Consider the following 11416-nt stretch of genomic DNA (forward strand, 5'->3'; position numbering starts at 1 on the left):
CGACACTTTTTCGTTGGTCCCGGCGAAATTCCTATCTTTTACATACATTCATTTCTAGCTCGCCTATATCGACCTCTTTTCTGATCCCCCAGAGCAGTGGTTCCCAACCTTTTTTTAGTCACGGACCCCTTTCTAAAAATTATTTTATCAAGCTTAAGAACCCCTAAATTTTAAGACTGACCCGAACTAACCAATAATTTTGCAAAACTACGATTACCACGTGAAAATAATTGAATAGGCTATTGTTATCTAATTCTGCCAATTTCCATTGCACTCACGGACCCCCTGCCCCAGAGCATTTTGTTCGTTTATAGTGACAGTTGTAGTTATTCTTTTCACTCTTTTCACTTTTCTCTGACCACTTTATGACGTTATCATATGACGGTTTAGGTTGCCTAATCATATCTGACGTAATTATGATGTCACTATGACTTATTACGACTTCAGCAGTGTCCACAAATTTGCATATTGGACAGGACAGCTGTTTTGGTTTGGCTATCGTCTTAGTCGGCTGATGAGTGTCTCTCTTCTCCCCAAGGAATGTGACTACTCCGTTTTATATCAATATGTAAATGCAATTTAGCGCACACTTAGCCTACTTATCGATTAGATTGCCTGCAAAGAAATGAACACCACAGCAGCAAATAGAACACCACTTTTATTTACAGCTTCCAGTCGCCCAATAATATAATCGAGGTATTCTCGTTTGCCTTGAATACACTCGGTTCACTGTATAAAAATTAATGTTGTAGATTCGCAAAATTATTGATTCTTTCTGGCATAAATCGCCTCTCTGATTTCTTAAGTTACTTTTCGCGTTCCTCTTTTTCGCTTCTCTATTTTATGTTGTTTTTCTTTTATTGAAAATGGAATGCATCGCTTATTTATGTGGTTACATAACCTTTTTCTAACCACATAAATCTTTCTTCTGTTCATTCGGTTGATGACTTCCAAAAGTTGCACTATCTTGGCTAAGTTTTGACATCTGAATTCTGACGTATATGTTTTCCAAATTGTTGTACCATCGAGGTAAGGTCAAAACTCACAATAAGTCAAAACTAGCTCTACACTGAATTGCGTTTTAAACTCGGACGTTGTTGCGACTGTAGTCAGTTTAAGCAGAGCGTATTGTGTAGCATAAGAATGTCGAATAAAAGATTATCACATTATCACATTATGGAAAAAGTACGACATTGTTAGTCAGTTCAAAAGCAAAAATGGTACAACAGTGGCGAAATTTGCGAAAGATTGTGAAATCTCAAGAACAACTTTGATTTCATTTTTGAAGAATCAAGACAAAATAATTTCCGATCTTGAGGCAGGGCGCAGTAGCGAAACAAAACGGAAGTGGAAGTATGAATTTCATGTTGTGACAAGCCGTTGTTGAAATGGTTCCGGTATGCAAGAAATGAAAATAGATTCCAGTTCACCATGACTATAAAAACGGCACAAATTAATGGTATGGTGTAATATTTTTTATCCTCGCATTAAGGAAAGTCTTTGCAATGGTCCCCTTGGCTCGAGGTCCGGTTATCGAGGTAGCGTTTGTTCAAGTTCCGATTCCACATTTTTTTTCTGTCTCTTCTGATTTTTTTATATTGAATTGCCCGAATTTAAAACTGTTCACCAGGACCACTGAATAAGCGTCGCAAATTCCTTGGCCAAGGGCACTACCAAGACAGCGCAACTGCATATCGAACCCGGGTCGCATTTTTCCTTGGTTAACCCAGCGTTGTAACCAAGAAGGGCTCAAAAGCCAAGAAATACCGTAAGTACTAAGCGCAACTAAAGCTACAAGTAATTTGTGGTTTTCAAGCTATAAAATTGTTGTAAGCCTATTGTAACAGCAAACTTGTTGACAAGAAGCAAAGAGGAAAAAATTTTCATTTGATTAAAATTAAGTTTTGAGTACATTCACGTTTTGTCTTAAAATTAAAACAAGTTCAAAATTCATGAGTTTCCATGAAAGAACTTTTTAAAATTGTTAACTTAATCTTGCTTAGTTTCTTTTACGGTTAGTTGTTCAAGGTAAGTTACTTTGATTTTTTATTTGTGATTTCTTTGTTAGTCGACCACACATGTCCTACTTCGAAATTACTAGAGCATATCATTATCAACAAGAAGCGATTCGACAATGATTTTGCAGCAAATGTTGGAAGGCTAGTGTGAACGAGAGTAGCGGAAAACAAGTTAGATTGACCTAATTACAAACACTGACTACATTGTAGAATCCACAAAGTACCTGCAAAACCATTCATTTTGTACGCTAAGGCTAATGGCTACCGAAGTTATTCGCATGGATCCATCTGGCATTGATGGAGACTGCGACACCTCGAGCACAGACACGCGTTTTGCCGGGAATGGGCAGCGGGAAGTCCCGCAGAGTAATGATGACAAACCCGATGCTCCAATGCAGCCCCATGGTGGCAAACGCGGACATAATCATCAACATGCACAGCATCATCATCGTCGCAAACCATCCAAAAAGAAACGAAAATGGAAGCCGTATTCAAAAATGACTTGGGAGGTAGGCGAGACCCAAGTACCCAACCTTAGCAAATACAAGTTATTTTTAATCTTTTTAACTTAGTTTGGTATTGTGATAAATGATGTGCTCTTCGCCTCATACTTTACTTTTTTAAATTCAAGTGAAAATAAACGAAAGGGTTGTTTTACATGGTTCTGAAATACCATTTGCAAGAAATCATCAGTAAAAACAGGCTGAAAAGTTTTGGAGCAAAAAGTTCATGTGCCAATATGCTGCCTTAGAATTGCTGTTAGATTTGTTGGTGTATTTATTGTTGGTGTTGGTGTGCTGAAAGCAATCATACTACAAATGTAGTAGAAATGACTGACTTGGCGTACTAGCTATTTTAGAAAAACAGCTACTTTATACGTTGCGATGTTGTGCCAAGAACCCTTAGTGGAGGTTGTGGCACCTGCACGCAAGAGGTTTATCATCAAGCATGCCAAAGTTTTTTATCTTCATGCTGATTTATAATTAAATAGAGAAAAACTGGTCAATTTAATGCCAATTTATAAAAAACAAACAAAGAATTGAGGCTTTAGTAGTTTAGTACGTCATGCTAAAATTCTCGACTTTGCACACATAAACTCTCGTCAAAAACTCTCATAATTTTCAGTCATGCTGAGACCTTGACAATTGCAGCTTAAATGTTTACACAAATTATTTTTTTATTACTGAAAACTTAGCCACTGATGATTGTTGAATTTCCATAAATTTTGTAGTATCAATATGTCTCCAGAACTAGTGTATACATATAATTAATATCTGTTATAGCTAATAAATGTTGTTGTTTCTTAATTTTGTTGTTTCTTGACTTTGGTGATTTCGGTACTACAAAGATGGTCATTGTGATATTTGATATGCGGAATGGTGTTATTGAAATAGCTTTATATTGTTTAGTATGAAGGTTATAGTAAGATACTGATTCTAAGGCTATATCTAAGTTTAGTACGAAAACTATGAATTAACTATTTAAAGTTTTAGTTTTATACAGACAAGAAGATATCGTAATTACGATGAATGCATAAGATAAAAATTAACAAAATTTAAAAAAGTCCTGCAAAACTGTGAGATAGAGTGATGAAAACTTTGTGTTTAGCGATAACGATACTACAAGAACTTGATGTTAATTTGATTTTATTTTCAAGGAGAAAAAAGCTGTGGAGGAAAAAGAAAAACTGAGGGCAGATCGCATTAGGGATGAAATGATTGATAGAGGTAAACTTTGGATGAATGCAAAATGTAGAATGCATTTCAAGAAATGGAATCAGCAATGCTGGTTCATGTATGTATATATAAATATTTGCTTATGTTGTCATTGATTTATATAAGGGAGACCGGTTGCACCATACAATACCACACAGTTTATAATGAATGAGCATGATCCATATGAAGAAGATGCTGTCACAGAAGCAGGTAATGTTAAGAAACTGCAGTTGTTAGGAACCATTTGTGGTATTTCATTGTAGCTTGAAGTGTTTTGTTTCCACCTATCTTCAAAGTAAAGTTGAATTAATGAATTCTTGACAGAATTGAAATTTTTTGTGTTTCTTTTTACATCCAATCTTTGAAAGTTTCAGTATTTCAAGCAGTGTCGGCCTGTCAGATTTACAAATGGAAAGGCTGCAGCTAGGCATTTTCAAACGATTTATTTTTGCATTTGCAGACAAAGGGTGTAAAAGTATTGACCACGAATTCACTGCTAGATCTGCACAAAAATTCAGATTGTGCTTGCATGAAATATTGAAATTGCAATTTACAGCAAAATCTAAGTACATGTGCAATCACAAAGAACCAACTATTCATGCTGTTACAATCAAAACATATGTATAGGCCTATGGCTATCTCCTTTTCGAACAGAAGTGAACAGGGTAACATAATGGAAGCTTTAGTTGCAGTCTACCGTATAATTCGTAGTTAACAATTTTGATTTTTAGGAGGTCGTACTTTCTGCTTTCATGCTAACCCAGTTCGGAATGAACCTTGCCACTCTATTCAGGCGCAGCTTCTACCCTCTAGGCTTAGTACCTACATTACCGTGACCTATTGCATCTTTAAAACAACCGGTAAAATATGCCTAGGCTACAAATGAAAGGCCCTGATGCAGTAGCATATAGCCAAGTATATCTTCTATCTATATCTTGGCATCTTATAGCAGCAGTATTAGCTGGTTAATTAGCTATGAGCTATTAGCGTAGCAGCAGTATTAACTGGTTAATTCAAACCAGTAGAAAGGTAGGAGGGCATGCTGCTATTTTGCAAACAACTTGCTAAAAGGTAGTTTTCTTTCTGAGTGCGAGTTGCAAGACAACAACAAACCTAAACTTTTTGGACACAACCCTAATTGCTTCCAATGAAAAGAAATGAGAAGAGAAAAAAAGTCTAAAATATTAACCACTTTAAAAGAAGAATCGAAAACTAAAAATGCGTTATTTTTTTTGCTTCGACTTAAACAATATTTACTGGCGGGGCAACAGCCCCTTTGTACGAGCCACCCCTGTTTATAACGTAATGACTAATGACTGTTTTAACACTTAATTGCAGATATTTGTGCACTTAAAGATAGATTAATTATTGCTGAAGCCTGCTTTTATCTAATAAGTCTTTAATATTGTGTGATATATGTCTTTTTTTCGTAAGATGTAATCGTGGGTGTGGCATGTTGATTTTAATATCTATAAAGTGTTACAGCGGGCAGTTATGAACAAAAATTCCAAACATTTTAAATTTTCTTGCACTAGTTTTGTTTAATTGTAATATATTTAGGCACTAATTGTAAAGGAAACGATGGTTGCAATGAAACAGCAGGAAATGATGGTATGTCTTGCTTTTTGTTAGTTGCCAGGCATAGTTTTAGTGAATGCAAGATTGTACTTCCCTTACAGATTTTTACTTTTTATGTTCTCGATTATTTTGCACTCGTTGTATAAAACTTGAAGGTTGTTTAAAGTAATTACTAAATGAACCGCAATATTAACATTTTATATTGCCCTTTTTGGTTAGGCTTATCTATTTGGTTAAGTTCTAGTCTGTGATTAATGGGAATCATGTAGTAAAATTGATAACATAACTGCTACTAGTTACAATTAATGTCAGTTAATGTTGATATATATGCTGATTTACTTTAAGTTTTGCTATCCTTGCAGTTAATACAAAGTGCTTTTTATTCTCCATACACCTGTATTAAAATAGTAATTTTACTGATTATTATTGCACCATCTTTGTAGCCTGCAGCAGTGTATCATCTACATCTGGGGTGTATTCAGCACAATTGCAATGTAATGATTCACCAAGACAAATGGATGAATTACTAGAAGCCGAGTACACAGATTCTCCACACATGGCACCAGAGTTTATATCCCAGGTATTGTCAATTTCCAGTCAGAGCATAGTTTTGCAGGAAAGGAAAAATGTTCCTGACATGTTTGGTTAAAATATTTGACCCATTTCGAAATTCTTATCGGCATGTGCAGATTGGTACATCCAAGGAATAAAACAGATTATCAACTTGAGTCATTTTAAGTCTATATAGACATAACGTAGAATTTTATTATCGTTATGGAAGATTTGAATTAAAGATGTATGTATGGTTGTTAATTCACTCATAGGTTGTCTTGTCGGTAAGTTTATTTAATAAATAATTAGATGCATACATGTGTTGTTATCAACAGGATTTTAGTGAAGCCTATGAACGTGTGCAAGAAGAAAGTCTTTCTACAATGTCTCGTGATGATCTTGTCAAGGAGCATCTATCACTGGAGAGGACTTTGTCTTACTTACAGGTGTCAATAAAAAGAAAATAGCTCACAAACCGGGTTAACTGTTGTACTGGGGTGTTGTAATTAGAGTAGCGAGTAAGCTTTGTTCGATGAGTAATTGTTGCTCATGTGCCGATGTTTCCAACTTTTATTTTGCTACAGGAAAAGCTGGCCGAGGAGAAAGGTGTCAACAATTCTTATAGCGTTAAAGTTCAAAACATTGAGGAGGAATTGGAAGTTCTGAGAAAAGATAACACACGGTAAAAATTATAATAAAATACCAACGAAAATTTCTTGTTTTAAACGCACACTGATCAGAAACTAAATATAGCTGCTTTTGTCAGCATATTTAAAGAAATACTTTTAAAGTGTAATGATGTCTTTAGTCAGTGGCCTTAAGGCTGTTTGATCACAAAGTCATGATCTGTTTCAATAAATAGACAGTTATTTTGCCGGTATAAGTACAAATTTCATAGCACCTGACTTTAAGAACAATTTGTTTTTAGCATTACTTCATCTTTGTTTGTGATGTAAATCACTTGTTTATTATAGTAATTTTAATATATTTAATAATATGTTAAATTGCATATATGGTAACCATTAATGAATTAATTGAAATGCACTAAACATAGTTTAACTAAATGAAATATTTATTGGATTTCAAGCGAAATGGATTTAAAGTTGAAATTTATGAAATACGGTCCAAAATGAAGCCTTACAGAAAGGTTGAGACTGCCTGTAGGCCAAGCTTATTCCCAATATAATTTACTTACGTGAAAGGTTTTTAGCTTTGTAAAGGAAAGGTCTCCATCTTTTAAAATATTTTGTTGCAATGCTCATGTAGCCCTACTAAAATGGTAGCACAGCCTCTTATGTGTCTTAGTAGGTTGTACATTTCTAAGAAGCTTGTTTATGAAATCAATTTTGAAATCCAGATTAGTTCGAGAAAATATGTGCCTTCGCTATGGAGAAGACAGTGTCAAAAATGAAGATTTTGTTGAAAATGAAACTTTTCGTACAACTGACGATGAATATGAAGCACCAAATGATGAAAATGAGACAACAACTGGGTATGGAAATGCTCTGATTTACAATTTACTTTCACCAAATCTTGTACTTATAATTTTTACTTGTAATTACAGATGTGTAGAGCCAGTAAATATAACAGAGAAAACAGGAGAAGTGCACTCAATGGATGTTTTAAATGATGAAGATTTGAAGTGTAATCGTGACTACACAGAGAAGATGCATGTTACGAATGATTCAACTCTGAAATCATTGCCTGTTACCCAGCTTATGTCTAGTGATCAAGAAAGAAACTATGAAGCAGATGATGCTCTAAGTGAAGAGCATGGTACAGCATAACTTTACTTATGATTTCAAATGGAAAAAATTATTTTAGCAACTAAACTCTGTAGCTGTATTGTAATTTCCTTCCCAGTATCTCCACAAACAACTGAAGCAAGAAAAAAACGACGCAATCTCAAGAACCGAAGCTCCTCTCAGCATAATCATAGAAAAGATGACACCAACAGTAGTTTGGATGAAGATGCAACAAATGAAGGGAGGCGTTTTGTGAAGCAGAAGAAGGAAGATGCAGTTGACATCAATGAAAACTTGTGCCCTGACAATCATTTAGAAACAATAGAGTCGTTACAGAGCAATAAAGAAGTTCGACTAAATGACAAGTTTTGTAACAGCTCACACTTGTCATGCACCAGTGCAAATATGAATGGAGACAATAATCTAGATACCACCAGGAATTCTACTAAAATTAGTGTAAATAACTGCAAAGACTCGCGTTTTGAAAGTGAGACAACTGTAGTAAAAGTGCAGCAAAGTTTTCCAGATTCCATGGATGCAGAATCCTACTCTTGGGGGGATGACAATGGGGAAGGAACAGCAACAATGGAGTCACTCGAGTCTGATAATAATTAATCCACTCACTAAAAGCAAACTTTTTTCTTTCAAACCTGGTAGCCAAATATTGTGTAGGGTATTTGTTCAAGATGATGTTTTAATGAGATGTACCTCGGCATTTTGTAGAGATTTTGAAAGAGGGATTGACACGCATTAGATATATCTACAAAGGCATTACTTGCATCTCTGTGCCTGTTTCAGCAGTCGTTTGCAAGCAAATCAGTAACACATGATGTACCGAACTCAAATTTTTGTTTCAAAATGTGTGGATACTGAGTATATTCTTTGCCTTGTGTTTTATTTTACACAATACAGGTACCTTCATAATGAAGTGGAATGGTCGGCGGTGAATAAATCTGGACACTTTTACATTATCTTTAATGTTAATTCGTAAAACAACTTCACTGGTTTAGTCAACTTGATTCTTATGGATAGGCTCTATCCAACAAGTTCAAAACATTTCTGTTATGTAGACATTCTAGTGAAAATTATTTTGTAGTATCATATCGCCCTATATAATTCAAACTGTCTATTGAATTTATATCTTACTTCTCAGGATATACTATACTGCTATTCTATGCTGAGTCATTTAAATGAAAACTTTGTTTAAAAAAATAGCAGCTCTTGCTTTGTAGTTTATTCCTTTTAGAATAAGAACATTCTACATTTTCCAACTTGTGTATGAGTTTCACAATTGCTCATTTTCTGATAGTAGGGTTTATGCTGTGGTTGTATATTAGTGACCAGTGTTTCATGAAATTCAGTGCCATGCCGAATCAAAATGTAAGTTTCTTTCATTGATCAGTCTCAGTGATCATATAAATGATCAGTCAATTTTCTGCAATTACAAATTAAGTTTAATTGTTATGTGAAAATAATGTGGAAGAGTTGAGACTAAACTTCCAATGCTATGATTTTGACAAAAACTCATTTTTGTGGTAAATATTGGTTGTTTGTTTTACTTGGTTTGAGAGCATCGTTAAAATCATCATTTCACTGAAAATTATCTTCGTAACTTTTCAAGTAGTTATGGTTTAACATTCAGGGTTCCCTCTGACTTGGGCTAGGGCTTGAAAACTTTGTTTGCATCATTTAAGTGTATGTATAAGTATCAATTATACCCTACATCATTGCAAAATGAAGTTTGAAAGTAACATTCTGCTGCTGATAGTGAGTTTAGAGCTTAACTATACGAGTGTTATTTTCTACCTTTTTATTGTGACTATGTGGTGTGGACAAAATGCTTTCTGAACACTGTGTTGTCATATATGCAGTGATGTCATATGCTTGCTCTACTTTTCTAAGGGGACCCTGCTATCTTAAATTTGAACATTACGTTCAGCGTTAGATTACAAAAATCTCAAGATTGCCATGCCATAACTTATCCAGCGGCAGTATCAATATTGCACATTCTTTGTTTTATGAAAAGGTCTCAGTTTTTAAATGCCTTATTCTCAAACCAAGTTTTTTATCATTATTCCTGCTTAGAATACCTCTAACAGCTTCCGAAGAATGTTTTAGTCTTCTTTTTCAGTGTACTGCATTGCTGATACTGTCTGAACACATACCAGTCAAGTTTCTTACAGCTATATTTTTCCTCGTTTTGTATTGTTTGTTGCAAAAGTCTATTTCTATTGTAACTGCCAAGTTTACTATTACTGGTGCAACAGTCTTTTTACACCATTGTACGTATATCGTTATCATTTCAATTTGTTAGTTTCTGCAGCTTTATTCCAAGAACTATGAGGTTTGTGCTTGATACTTTTTCCAACAATGCTTCAGAGTAAGCTCAGTATGTGATGATATTGTAAATAAATGCTTTGCAAAGTTACATGACTGTTGAATCTGGTGGATTATCTCCCACAATTAAATTGACCACAAAGAAAAAGAAAATATATGAACTCTGTCATCCCAGTAAGCTGACATTTAGCTTGTTTGGTGCTTGGTTAATTTAATTTCTTGGACGACTCAACCCTGGACAATTCAGCCCACATATGCTGGTTGGGTCGTCCTGGTTATATCACACATGGATTGAATTGATCTGGAACCTGTTTCAACATGGGTTGACTGAAAACGCAGCAAACGTAAAGGTCGCAGTCACACTGTTAGTTAGTTGTTAATTCTAGTGTTACTCCGTGAAATACCTATTTTTATTTACTGTTTATGTTTTGGTAATTAGTTTTATAAACCCGTATAGATGTGAAAACATCCAAGATTTGCATGGTCAATTTTTTTCAGAAAAATGCATTTGGAGCCAAGCCATCCTTCAATAATCACTGCTTTCTTATAATGGCTCTATGAACCTGATGTAATAGCAAATAGGCAGTTGGTCAAATCACCCAGACATAATGGGTGGCTTTGGCCCACCACTATTTTTTTTAATCATTTGAAATGTATAATTGCTATGAGAGTAGTGATTTTGTTTTTTTAGATACATGCATACATAATTCTGTAAAAGGTTTTGCAGTTAACTGTGCCACCTACAATATCTACTGTGCCATCTACTTTATCGATTGATTCGAGGTCTGGAGGCCTAATGACAAAGCTTCACTGTATTGCAGCAAATTCATAAAAGCTGGATCAACGTTACCTCAGTTTACAGGTATATTAAATGTTTATCAGTAGAACTTAACATGCCAGAGTTTTAACGGCTGTCTTTTACCATTGCACGTTTACTTGTTTGTGTAAGTTTTTTAATTGATTTGCAGATATTCAAGTTATGGGTGAAAAACATACGGTATTATACTGCATATAAAAAATGTTGCTTTGTCCATTCGTTAATACGTGTAAGAGCCAATGAACAAGTGTAGCTTCAAGTAATTTGGACGGTACAGAACACTCTATTGTAAAACTGAAATCCTCATGGATTTTTAGAGTACTAAATCAGAATATGCAAAACTTCCCATTTTTTGTGCCAGTTCCCCTAGAACTGTAACATGCATCTAAATATTAAAGGATCATATGTCCATCATTAGTCACTATATCAATGGGAAGATCGCCTGAAATAAATTATTTTTTTGATGTAGTCATGTATTACAAAAACGCAAAAAGTCCAATTGCTGTAGGGGTTGGTGATACTTGTTATTTTCATTATGTACATAGTTTTATTATGGCTTGAAGTTATACAGTAACGTATGATTCAATTAAATTCATAGCGATTCGAGGATTGAATTGTGTAAACCTGCACATGATTTCTCAAGTAAGGCATAAG

General features: G+C 34.7%; 1 protein-coding gene across 1 annotated transcript; it reads left to right on the plus strand.

The window, feature by feature from the left end:
* Positions 1-1594: 1594 nt before the first annotated feature.
* LOC143466053 (uncharacterized) lies at positions 1595-10036 on the plus strand. The gene is made up of 11 exons (XM_076964641.1): positions 1595-1768; positions 2069-2527; positions 3676-3745; positions 3860-3943; positions 5294-5344; positions 5755-5891; positions 6199-6309; positions 6448-6545; positions 7221-7355; positions 7428-7639; positions 7727-10036. The coding sequence occupies exons 2-11, from the start codon at positions 2276-2278 to the stop codon at positions 8221-8223; spliced, it is 1647 nt and encodes a 548-aa protein (XP_076820756.1). The 5' UTR covers positions 1595-1768; positions 2069-2275; the 3' UTR covers positions 8224-10036.
* Positions 10037-11416: the final 1380 nt, after the last annotated feature.

This window comes from Clavelina lepadiformis, chromosome 7 (genome assembly GCF_947623445.1).
Source record: "Clavelina lepadiformis chromosome 7, kaClaLepa1.1, whole genome shotgun sequence".
Lineage (NCBI taxonomy): Eukaryota > Metazoa > Chordata > Ascidiacea > Aplousobranchia > Clavelinidae > Clavelina > Clavelina lepadiformis.